This window comes from Triplophysa dalaica, chromosome 19, assembly GCF_015846415.1.
Source record: "Triplophysa dalaica isolate WHDGS20190420 chromosome 19, ASM1584641v1, whole genome shotgun sequence".
Lineage (NCBI taxonomy): Eukaryota > Metazoa > Chordata > Actinopteri > Cypriniformes > Nemacheilidae > Triplophysa > Triplophysa dalaica.
Window position 1 is genome coordinate 8,057,095 of NC_079560.1, and position 11,795 is coordinate 8,068,889.

Here is an 11,795-nt window from a genome sequence, read left to right on the forward strand (position 1 = left end):
AAATGTATGTTTTTAAATAAGCTGCATAACAAATATCATAACTTCCCTGCAGTTCTATGGGCTGCCATAGACTTCCCTGGCAGAAGAATAAAAATAAGAAAACTAATGGATTCAAGACTTTAGAAACCTTTGGGGCTTGACCCCTAATTATTGATGACAAAGGATGGTCTATTTTTGGAATCACGATTTTATTAGTTTTGAAGAAGAGTCAACTCCTATTTCATTACATGAAAGATTGCGTTTCAATTGTGCTATGTTATTCCCATGTGTTTTTGTGGAACACTGGAACACTGGAACCTCTCAAAACTTAATTTGAACCCTGCTTGAAGTGTGGTATTTTGTGTGTCTAACTATCTTCTAATAACAACTGTCCTTAAATCTTCTGAAAACCTGCCCTTTGCCCCCCTCTGAACCTAAGCATCGATCCAGGTGCTGTGCTGAACAGTGCCTGCTTTCCCGTAATAAGTTTTAGTTGTTCTGAAAATGTCCTTTCAGAGATTACTTTCTAGGTCAGATACATTTCTCAGAGGCAGACTAACATCATTAGGTCATCAAGGATGTATTTATATTCGTCATGGTGAGGTAAGTAACCTGAGCATGTTGAATAGTTGAGAACCGTATAGGAATTAGAGTGCTGAAAACTTTTTCAGGACAACCACATAAATTTGTTTTCTCTTTGCTGCATATTCTTTTCGTTTTTCATTGTGATGTTTTAAAGGACTTTGATATCAAAATGTGATCATCCCTTAATCATTTTTATTTTATTAAGAGCTATAAGTGTCTTTATACAGGTTTCTATTTTTTTTCAGTTCTAAGGTTAAGATACAATTCAATAATTGATGCATATGCAATGCACAATAATGTAAATTGTTAACATTTAACTAGGAGGGTTATATGTTTTTATATATTTAATATAGCTATATTAGAGAGAGGCAGTTGAACGTTTGAAAAAATTTCTCTGTATTGATTTATTGTTTAAAAAGCAATGATGTTTGCACAGAAACTCAGTTTGTGCACACATTGTGTTTTCAAGTGTTTTTTCTGACGCATGAAGCATGGCATTTTACACAAACCCTTTATTTAATGCATTTTATTAATATAAATGATTAAAAAGCTGTAAAACAATTCTAAATGAACACTTATAAACTTTTACTTTGAACCTCTGTTCAGAGCGAGATCTTGTTTGTCTTGTGTATTTTATGCCCCTCCATAGTTTCCTCTGGAGCAGGAAACAACACTTACAGAACAATAAGCATCGCACAGAGATTCTACAACAACAACAGAAGATGTGTAATTTTAGAAAAACTTTGTTGCCCTGATGCAGATTAAAGAACATCAGGGCGTCAAATAACATCTATGCACTTTAATTTTAGTCATAGCATTCTTAATGTCCTCCGTGTGTTCCTATTCATTTACATTCATGCATTTGGCAGTTACTTTTAACCAAAGCAACTAAGTGTGCGCATTCAAATGACATTTTATCATTATGTTTGCTTCTGGATATCACACTTCTGACCTCTGTGCTGTTAACCCAATGCTCCACGAAGGGAGCTATACAAGGACAGGAACTAGTAGTTCAGTGCCAGTGTTGTGGGTTCCGGAGAACACGTACACATACTGATAAAATTAATATGTTAAATACATTGTTAGGTATTTTAAATAAAAATGTTTGCCAAATGCATTCTTCGTTCATGCTTTAAAGAAGTATCATGCTTCTCCCTGTCATGTCAACAGCCATGCAACAGCTCCCATTTCTCAACCTCTCAATCGTGGCGTGCACGTTTTTATACAGACCCCACCGAGACCGTCAGAGACATTCCGGACGGCTCCACGCTTCTTGTCGGAGGTATAAGTAGGAAATTGGTTCTCAATGCTAAGGCCACATCAAGATGAATGTGATGTCTATTAATGTAATGCTGTGTGTCTCGGACACAGTCCTATCTGATAAGTTGTTCTTACAGTTTCCACCACTGATAGTCTTTCCTCTAGATAGAATATAATGTGTCCCCAAGCAATATTTTTTTGAATGCAAATTTACCCCTTTTTCTTTCTCAGGCTTTGGATTGTGTGGGATCCCGGAGAATTTAATCAGTGGCCTGTTGAAAACAGGGGTGAGAGGAATCACAGCTGTGAGCAACAATGCTGGGTGAGAGAGATCTCAGCGAAGGGACAAAATGTTTTACAAAGAATTCCCTTATGAGACCAAAATCACTAGGCTGTTTACAAAGGGTTGCTCTTATGTAAAAATTAAGCCAGGTCAAAAGACAGGAAAGAGTGGAGAAAAACGTGACCCTGGATCACAAAACCAGTTTTAAGTAGCATGGGAAATGTTTTAGTAAAATACATTGTATGGGTCAAATTGATCGATTTTTTTCATGGCAAAAATCATTAGAATTTTAAGTGAAGATCATGTTTCATGAAGATATTTTGTAAATTTCCTATACCTTAAATATATAAACACTGGATGGCCTGCCACAGTGCCCTAGATTCACATCTTCAAATGCAAATTTCTCAATATTTTGTTTTTATTGCTCCCTCAGATTCCAGAGTTTTATACGGTTGTATCTCCCCCAGATATTGTCTTGTCCTAACAACCCATACATCCATAGAAAGCTTATTTATTCAGATGATGTAAAAATCTCAATTCTAAAAAATGGACCCATAAGACTGCTTTTGTTGTCCAGCGTCAAAACATGCTTTCAGGAATCAAAGCTGCATTAAATATTAGGTTGAGAGAACTCCTATAATGAGGTGGTAATGTTTTTGATTTCAGGGTTGATAACTTTGGCCTGGGCCTGCTTCTGAAAACCAAGCAGATTAAACGCATGATATCATCCTACGTTGGGGAGAACGCAGAGTTTGAAAGGCAATATCTCTCAGGCGAACTGGAGGTAGAACTAACCCCTCAGGTGAAGCATCTACCTTATTCTCTTTTAAGAATCTACAGAGCATTTTTGCAAGCATGAATGTTATAGGACCAGTGGTCAGCTGGTATTTTCTCATTGCCTTATCTTTAAACCAAGTATATTTCAGACCCTGTTTTTTTTTTGGTAATGATGTCTGATCTACAGGGCACGCTAGCAGAGAGGATAAGGGCTGGTGGTGCCGGCATTCCAGCTTTCTTCACTCCTACCGGTTATGGAACCCTCATCCAGGAGGGAGGCTCACCCATAAAATACAACAAAGATGGCACCATTGCCATTGCAAGTGAGAGCAGACAGGTGAGGTGCTGATATTGCTGAATGGCCTCAAAAATATCTTAACATCTGTTGCACAACAAAATATTATTAGACAGGGAAGCAAATAAAAACATTCCATGCATATACTGTCATACATAAGAAGAAAAAAGCTTAAATTGTACAACGAATGCCAACTGTTGCTGATGTAGGTAAGCAATTGTTTGAAGGTGAAGCTTATAGCAGAGTTTTTATTTATTTACTTAATTGCATTAGAAATTAAAACAACATTAAAAAATCATAAAAGTGTACACATTTTTCTTTTTGGTACAGGTTCAAGAATTCAACGGCAAGCATTATGTCATGGAAAAAGCCATCACTGGTGACTTTGCTCTGATAAAGGCCTGGAAATGTGACAAAGCAGGAAATCTTGTTTTCAGGTAGGGATTCACACAATATGATTCGCGGGAGAATAAGCTTCTAAAATACCATTTTGCTTCCTTATTATTTCATGTTATTCATATGCCATGTAACGACCACTAGGTGTCAGTCTTCACCTTCATATTACAGTAATGCATGAAATATATATGTCACATAACATCACTAAATTTACACAAACTGAAAAAGCTTTGTTCCACGTGATCATTTTTTAATAGAAAAACAGCTCGGAATTTCAACCAGCCAATGTGTAAAGCAGCCAAAGTTACAATAGTGGAGGTTTGTAACCATTCTTTTTTACTTTTGTGGCCTCATATAGGATTTTGTGTTTCTGGTGCTATAAAGAAGAAGATAACCTATGATCTGTGGTTCACAGGTTGAGGAGATCGTTGACATTGGAAGTTTTGCTTCAGAGGACATTCATGTCCCCAGCATCTATGTAGACCGAGTAGTAAAAGGTGCCAGCTATGAAAAACGAATTGAGGTGACAAATCTTGAGAACCTTTAGGAGTGCATTTAAAACGAAAATTGAAATTTCAACTTACTGTTAACAAACTTAGTGAATGAAAGTCATTTGTGGCCCCATAATTTATTCCTTTACAGAAAAGAAAGCTTCAGTCTAGACAGACGGAGAAATCTAAAATAAAGCAGGATTCGGATATAACCCGTGAGAGGATCATCCGGAGAGCAGCACTGGAGTTTAAGGATGGGATGTACGGTATCCTTCTGTGTCTTTAACATAGATAACTGTCAACTAATGGATGGGTATAATACGTAATATTTGAAGTTCTCTATCGACAAACCTTGACTCCACCTTAAGCAAATCTTGGCATTGGAATCCCTATGCTGGCCAGCAATTACATAAACCCTGAAATCACTGTTCACTTGCAGAGTGAAAATGGAATTCTGGGATTGGTGAGCTTTAGAAATTAAATAACCAAATGATTTTAGCAATTTAGCTTTTCATCCTATTAATGTTTGTTTTTTTCAGGGTCCTTATCCAACAGAGAGTGAAGTGGATCCTGATTTAATCAATGCTGGTGCTGTGCTGGTGCTTTTCACTAATTTATGAAAACAATGGTTTAAAATAAAAACTAAATACTCGTCATTTTATCAGGTAAGGAGACAGTTACTGTTTGTCCGGGAGCTGCCTACTTTTCTAGCGATGAGTCTTTTGCCATGATTAGAGGGTTAGTTTCACTGGTTTTGACATGATTCAAGATTTGTAATATATTATAATCTATTCCAGTGTTTTCATGCTTTAATCTCTTCACCTTTTGTACCTTTCTATGCAGAGGTCACATTGACTTGACAATGCTGGGAGCAATGCAGGTTTCCAAATATGGAGATTTGGCCAACTGGATGATTCCAGTTTGTGAACTCTAGCCTATATATATATATATGTTATGTATATAACAACATTTTTATGGTGCTTGAGTTGAGATGTACCTACTGTTTCTTGCAGGGTAAAATGGTTAAGGGTATGGGTGGGGCCATGGATTTGGTTTCCAGTTCTGGCACAAAAGTAGTGGTCACTATGGAACATTCTGCTAAGGTATAAAAAACACACTTGCTGCTCACAGATGTTTTGTTTTGGAATTCTTGATTTACTAGCACTTTTAAATTACTAGGGTGGAAAGCATAAAATTCTTGAGAAGTGCGGCCTTCCCCTAACTGGAAAACAGTGTGTTGATCGTATAATCACTGAAAAGGTTAGGAAACCTTTTTCAAATATTATATATCTTTTCCAAAATCCTTCTGATTTGTAACATAATTTGTTGTAGGCTGTGTTTGATGTGGATAAAAGTAGGGGTTTAACCCTCATTGAGATTTGGGAAGGGCTTACCCCAGATGACATCAGAACGTGTACCGGGACAGAGTTTCAGGTAAGTCTGACCACAATGAGTCATCGAGAATCGAGCAAAAATGTTAATGTCCATATTTATGCATCTGATTTTTTTTTAAATAAAATTCACATATGATAGTGTTACACAAATAAAAGTGCTGTTGAAGTTGTGAAGAAATATCTGTGAAAGGAATTCAATCATATTTCATGCAACTCCCAAACTTTAATTTTAGGTTATTTTGTGAAAAGTTGTATTAACTTAATGTCTTATAACTGATGTTGATGTTTGCCAGGTGTCTGAACAATTACGACCAATGCAGCAGATATGACGCGGTATGCAGAGGACTGGATTGCTTTGATTTTCATGCAAACTATTATTTGGAATGTGGTATATAAACACATTTTGTTTCCAGCAATAAACAGATTCATTTCATCATGCGACATGTTCAATTCTAGCAAATATTGTAAGACTCAAAAACTTTATAGTAAGGTTTAAGACACTACCAGTATTTCAATTAATTTGTTATATGTGACCCTTAAGAAATAAAAGTAATAGAATAATTTGAATAAAATTTATTGATTTGAACTTGAACTCAATTTTTTTATTTATTTTTTAAGTATCACGCAATATTACTTTATTGAATGCTTTATATGATTGTTTGCGTCATGTATAATTGGAGCTGTCACTAAAACTAGTTAGTTTCATTTATTTTTATTCTATTTGACATGAAATGAACAAAGTCGGAAAATGTTCAAGCAGAATTCATGTTTCTTTTCAAATTTGTCAGCTTAATCATTTAAGATGGTTTGCAGATTAATCCAAATGACTTGATGATACGTAAAAGTATATATTAATCAATTCTAGCCCATAAGAATTTTGACCTAAGTGATACTCTTTGTCATGAAGCTGAACAACAAATATTGCACAACTCTCTAAAGACTATGTGTTTTGCTGGGTTTTACAAAACACTATTTCACAATTCCAAATGAAACACAAACCCCACATTTTATAACAGCATCAAAAAAGTACAAACTGTTGGTTACAAGCTGCCTACAACTCAGATAGTGTCAGTGTCATGGTGAAAAGTGAGAGAATAAGCTCCCAAGTTGGCAGACAGTTAAAAAATGGGAAAGCCAGCACTGAATGTCCAGGGGTAGATAACAGCATTGAGTCATGCTGGAAATTCCTGTCTATGACAAAATACTGATGTCATTATCTCTGCGAGTGCTGCACTATATGAGACGGACACTCGCCATGCCTGTCATAGCACAAAACCTCTAAAGCCTACATTATCTACAACATGAAGGTAAGGTAACTCTGCGGGTTAAAATTAGAAACTGAATGGCTGTATAGTGGGCGTGGGTCATGGCAGGTTTATGTTTTCAGATGTGTCCGGCTGTTGCTCGGTCCTGTGTACTGGTTCTGATAATGGTTCTGCCGTACAGCTGGTAAGTGCTCCTTGCTTAATGGATACCACATTCTAAACAATATACTGTATACATAATTTTTTATCAGTTCACCATTGTTTATTTTTTCCTATGCAAGGTGTGAACAGCCGGTAAACTGCAAGTGGGGACCTTATGGGGACTGGTCAGAATGTGACGGATGTACCAAAACACAGGTTTAAGCATTATCTATATCAAGACTTATTGATACAAGAGTGTACCTTTCATAATCTGAATTTCTGGGGTTTTGTCTCACTCAGGTTCAAATACGTCATATAGAGACATTCCCTCAGTTTGGTGGAAGTTCTTGTACAGGGGACGCCATCAAGAGACAAAACTGCATTCCTAAGAAAAGCTGTCCTTTAGAGGCCGGATGTGGAAACAGGTTTCGTTGTACATCTGGTTCGTATCATCATGACAGTGAATTGGATTACAACATGTAACTATAAAATAATAAAACGTCCCTTTTGTAAGAGTGTTAAACAGTGTTAATGGCTTGTAGGTCAATGCATCAGTGAATCTCTGGTGTGCAATGGGGATCATGACTGTGAGGATGGTTTAGATGAACAGCGATGCAGCGGATCTATAGTGTGCAATGAGAAAAAGCCACCGCCCAACTCTGACCTCACTGGAAGAGGGTAAAAAAACTATATATTTAAAAGTATCCACATTTAAGCAATAGTTCACCCAAAAAGAAAATGTGTGTCATCATTTCATCACCGTCATGACGATGGGTTATTTGCCATTCAATAGATTTGACGTGTTGACGGGTGAGCTGAAAGCTGGGGTCATTAACACCCGGAGCTTCGGTGGCCTGTGCAGAAAACTGTTTAGCGGAGACCACAGAGAATTCTTCAGACTTCCACAGAGTCTACTAAGATATACCTTTCAGGTGAAAACAAGATTTTAGGCCCATGACTATATTAAATAACGACTATAAGATTATTTTGTTTGGCCAAACTAACACCATATAGCACTTCCTTTCAGGTCACTGTTGAAAATGATTTCAGTGATGAGTATTATAACAGCTCCTGGTCGTACATGAGGCACGAAGAGGATAAAAAGAAAATTAGAGGAGGGCATGATCATAAGACCTTTCATAATGAACTCAAGCAGGATAAGGTAAGGTTCAAGTGTGTCTTTCAGATGTATACAACACACTAGATCAAAAGAATACTAGCAGAAATCAAAAACAATAGATGATATTACATCTGAAAAGCTCTACGTTTTTTTTAAAGGCATATCACCTGCTGATCATTAAGAATGATGTAGAGGTGGGTCAGTTCCAGAACAATGCTCCTCAATATCTGCCTCTATCTGAAGATTTCTGGAAGGATCTATCTGCCCTTCCCAGCACATACGACCCAGCAATCTATCGATCATTTCTACAGCGCTATGGTACCCACTACATGGAAGAAGGAACACTAGGTGGCCAGTATCGGGCCTTGCTGGAGTTGGATGCAAACTTTATGAAGGAGATGAGTACGTATCAACATCCTTATTTCAACATGTAACGTTTGAATTTTAAGTAAATGATAAAGATTTTTCATTTTTGGATCAACAATCCCTTTAAGGTTGTTTTATTTTAATACAGGTAGAACAGATATTAATTTTCACCAGTGTATCACACGTGTGAAGCGACGCCTCTTCTACAAGAAGAGAACAACCAAGTGTGTGAAACTGATGGAAACAATTCAGAATCTCAAAGGTTTGTCCAATTTATAAGCACTAAATGTCCATTTCAAACCATTTGCTGTACACTGTTGCTTCATATCTTTCTAATTGTTCTATAGAAAACAGTAATCATCAGATGGAACTAAAAACAGACATTATCGGAGGACATACCGCATACATTGCTGGTCTTAGTCTCATAGATTTGGAGAATCCTGAAAATAACCAGCAGATGTATTCCAAATGGGCAGGTTCAGTGAAGGACCTCCCTAAAGTGATAAAACAGAAGGTATGTGATTAGTTTAATACATCTACTGGTGTTCAGCTTGAATGCACTTTTAAATTTAAAAAACTCTACATGTGATAAAAAAAAGATTTGGAAAAAACTCTTACAATTTATGATCAATAAATATGAATGACAGTATTTACTATATGGTAACATATTGTAAACTTAGTTGCGACCACTGTATGAACTGGTGAAGGAGGTGCCATGTGCAGGCTTGAAGAAACTTCACCTGAAGAGGGCACTAGAAGCCTATTTGGAGGAGCAGAGCCCATGTCACTGCAGACCTTGTCATAACAACGGCATGCCAGTGCTCACTGAAGGCCAGTGCACCTGTGTGTGTAAGCCGGGCACCAGTGGAAACGCCTGTCAGAACGGTCATGTAATTGGGGAACAACCAGGTATGAGATTCAAAGCTAATTTCATTATGTTGAGCATACTGTATAAGCAGTTACTTAACTAGTTATGTTGACTTTAGGTGCACATTATTTTTTGCTTAAAGGTATAGCTCACTCAAAAATAAAAATAATTTCATCATTTGCTCACCCTTGTGACTTTTTCCATTCTTACAAATAGGATATTTTGAAAAACGCTGGCAATCAAACATTCGTTCCCATTGACTTCCATGGCATAGACACAAATCCACATTTCTCAAAATATCTTCTTTTGTGTTCCACGGAAAATTGAATAAATGATGATTGTAGTTTATTTTTTTAAGTGAATGTTTAATGTTTTTTTATAGGAGTGGTCGAAGGCGGCTGGTGTTGCTGGTCTGCCTGGAGTAGCTGCTCTCAGGGTCAGAGGTCGAGGACTCGTTTGTGTAATAATCCTGCTCCAAGAAATGGAGGCAGACATTGCATGGGAGAAAGCACAGAGCAGAAACGCTGTGAGGACCCTGATCTTGAACATCTAAAGTAAGCATTTTTTACTTAATTTATTCATTTTAAAACGATATAAAATGTGACCTTACGTCACGTCATTCTTTATATTCTATCTAGAGTGATGGACCCCCACTGCTTTGATTCCTCTGTGACACCAGTGAAGTCATGTAAAACTCCACCTCCTTTGAAAAATGGATTTGTTTTAGTAAGTAGTTATGGGATTCACACTGGGATGTAATTAATGGAACTAACACTTTAGAATGTCACAAATTTGTCACAAAATGTCACCATCTAAAAATGTTTTAGGAAGACATACTACACTTTAAAGGGATATTTTGAGAAATGTCTACAATGTAAGTCAATTGTGTCGTCTGGTTACCATCATTCTTCAAAATATTGTGTGTTCTGCAGAAGAAAATAAGTGATACAGGTTTAAAAGGACATCAAATGATGAAATAATTTTCCCTAAACAAAGTGGAGTTTATCACATGCAATTTAAAGGGGGTTCTGAGGAATTCTGTCATTTACTTTACCCATCTGTGCAGGATCCAAAAGACATCTATCCAGTGGGTTCTAAGATTCAGTACACTTGTACAGGTGGATACGATCCCCTTGGGAAACTGATCGCTGAGTGTACAGAGAACCTGTCCTGGAAAACGTTTTCAATGGAGTGCAAAAGTAATCAATCAAACTGTATTTTACATCTTCTGAAGAAAATCGTAGTGATGTCTGGCTGTGCAAAAGTCCCAACACTAGAAGTTCCTTATATGTAATTTTGCATATCTATTCTTCTGTATGTTTATTCAGAGTCTGCTTGTGACCCTCCACCCGTTCTGAGCAATGTCATTGCCACACCCTCAAAACAAACATATCTGATTGGGGAGAGTTTATCCCTGTCATGCCCACCTGGAATGCAGCGAGAAGGGGAACCTGAAGTTCTATGCCGCCTTGGCCTCCGCTGGCATCCTTCACCTGAGAGTATCAAATGTAGACCAGGTATAGTTTAAAATCCTGTAATTCACAACATCAATCAGGCACTTGGTTTGGAAACATTTCTGATTTGTTGTTGTTGCTTTTTATTTCCCAAAAGTCCCCACAGTGCCCACCCAATCGAGTCTAATCTGCAAACCATGGGAAAGACTGGTAAAGGGTCAGTGTGTTTGCAAAATGCCATATGAATGCAAGTAAGTTGAGTAGTTCAGATACTGGATCTATAAATAATAAGCAAACAAAGCATTTATGTCAAATTTCTATATTATGTCCACCAGGGCATCATTCCAGGTTTGTGCCTCTATACGTCCTGGTCGGGTTAACAGAATGAGCGTCTGCCAGCTTGGAGCTTTGCAGTGTCTGGGACAAAAGGTCTCTCTGCTACAGGACAGCACATGCAGTTGGCCAGAAACCAAATTCACATCCTGTCAAGACTGCAATGAATGGGAAACATGTGACGGTACGCCTCTTTAAAACATATCTGTATATCTTTTATATAAAAAATACATTATCTTCATTATTTTTATGTGTCTCCAGGTCTCAAATGTGAATGTAACGACCCAGAAGATTGTGTTGATGACTCCGCCCACCTGTGTGTATCTCTAATGGGCGGGGCTGGTGAGATGATCTCAGAGTGCGAGGCGGGAGCTTGGAGGTGCAGAGGGCAACAGATCACTGTCCTCAACATTGGACCCTGTCAGACATAAAGACTTTCCATCATTAGTGCCTTTCATGCAATGTTTTTATTGCAAGTTATATATGTTGTTATACAAGATGTAATATAATGATGTCACATTCTTAGCTTTTTTATAAAAATATTGAGATTTAAATCATATTTATAGTGGTTCCTACATTGTGATTACTATATCTTATGTAGCTGATACTATATTATACTACAGCTAAATTGTCAATAAACAATTAAAAACCAAAGGTTTCCCAAACAATTTCCTCTATGAAACAAACAGCAGTGTTTTGTTGAATCACTTTTGCGTGGAAGTGGCATTATGAATCCCTCCACGTTTACAGTTGCTGTCTGGCACAAAAGGCTTATCTGTGGAAATCAA

At 37.3% G+C, this 11,795-nt stretch overlaps 2 protein-coding genes across 3 annotated transcripts; both read left to right on the top strand.

The window, feature by feature from the left end:
* The first annotated feature begins 404 nt into the window (after positions 1–404).
* LOC130407846 (succinyl-CoA:3-ketoacid coenzyme A transferase 1, mitochondrial-like) lies at positions 405–6,046 on the top strand. The gene is made up of 17 exons (XM_056731143.1): positions 405–582; positions 1,735–1,846; positions 2,056–2,146; positions 2,774–2,909; positions 3,072–3,221; positions 3,510–3,616; positions 3,833–3,893; positions 3,991–4,098; positions 4,218–4,332; positions 4,435–4,529; positions 4,606–4,654; positions 4,732–4,804; positions 4,910–4,985; positions 5,080–5,169; positions 5,246–5,326; positions 5,399–5,500; positions 5,754–6,046. Exons 1-17 carry the CDS (start codon positions 484–486, stop codon positions 5,787–5,789), a joined length of 1,581 nt encoding a protein of 526 aa, XP_056587121.1. The 5' UTR covers positions 405–483; the 3' UTR covers positions 5,790–6,046.
* Positions 6,047–6,674: 628 nt separating this feature from the next.
* On the top strand, positions 6,675–11,661 carry c7b (complement component 7b). Of its 2 annotated transcripts, none has more exons than XM_056731133.1 (18): positions 6,675–6,767; positions 6,848–6,909; positions 7,007–7,082; positions 7,167–7,308; positions 7,409–7,544; positions 7,660–7,798; positions 7,894–8,028; positions 8,145–8,388; positions 8,501–8,614; positions 8,700–8,866; positions 9,033–9,261; positions 9,603–9,774; positions 9,859–9,946; positions 10,287–10,419; positions 10,549–10,737; positions 10,832–10,925; positions 11,010–11,191; positions 11,269–11,661. In XM_056731133.1, the coding sequence occupies exons 1-18, from the start codon at positions 6,762–6,764 to the stop codon at positions 11,436–11,438; spliced, it is 2,478 nt and encodes an 825-aa protein (XP_056587111.1). In that variant the 5' UTR covers positions 6,675–6,761; the 3' UTR covers positions 11,439–11,661. The 2 variants fall into 2 exon arrangements, with proteins under 2 accessions (XP_056587111.1, XP_056587112.1); XM_056731134.1 differs by having other exon boundaries at positions 9,060–9,261.
* Positions 11,662–11,795: the final 134 nt, after the last annotated feature.

What these genes read in the sequence shown, in the direction of transcription:
- LOC130407846 (XM_056731143.1), top strand. Translation starts at nt 484, where the DNA reads ATGTCCTTTCAGAGATTACTTTCTAGGTCAGATACATTTCTCAGAGGC. An exon ending in CCAAAGTTACAATAGTGGAG is followed by an intron (nt 3,894 to 3,990) that starts GTTTGTAACCAT and finishes TGTGGTTCACAG; the next exon opens with GTTGAGGAGATCGTTGACAT. An exon ending in TCCTGATTTAATCAATGCTG is followed by an intron (nt 4,655 to 4,731) that starts GTGCTGTGCTGG and finishes TCATTTTATCAG; the next exon opens with GTAAGGAGACAGTTACTGTT.
- c7b (XM_056731133.1), top strand. An exon ending in CAGGTTTCGTTGTACATCTG is followed by an intron (nt 7,309 to 7,408) that starts GTTCGTATCATC and finishes AATGGCTTGTAG; the next exon opens with GTCAATGCATCAGTGAATCT. An exon ending in TGTAATTGGGGAACAACCAG is followed by an intron (nt 9,262 to 9,602) that starts GTATGAGATTCA and finishes GTTTTTTTATAG; the next exon opens with GAGTGGTCGAAGGCGGCTGG.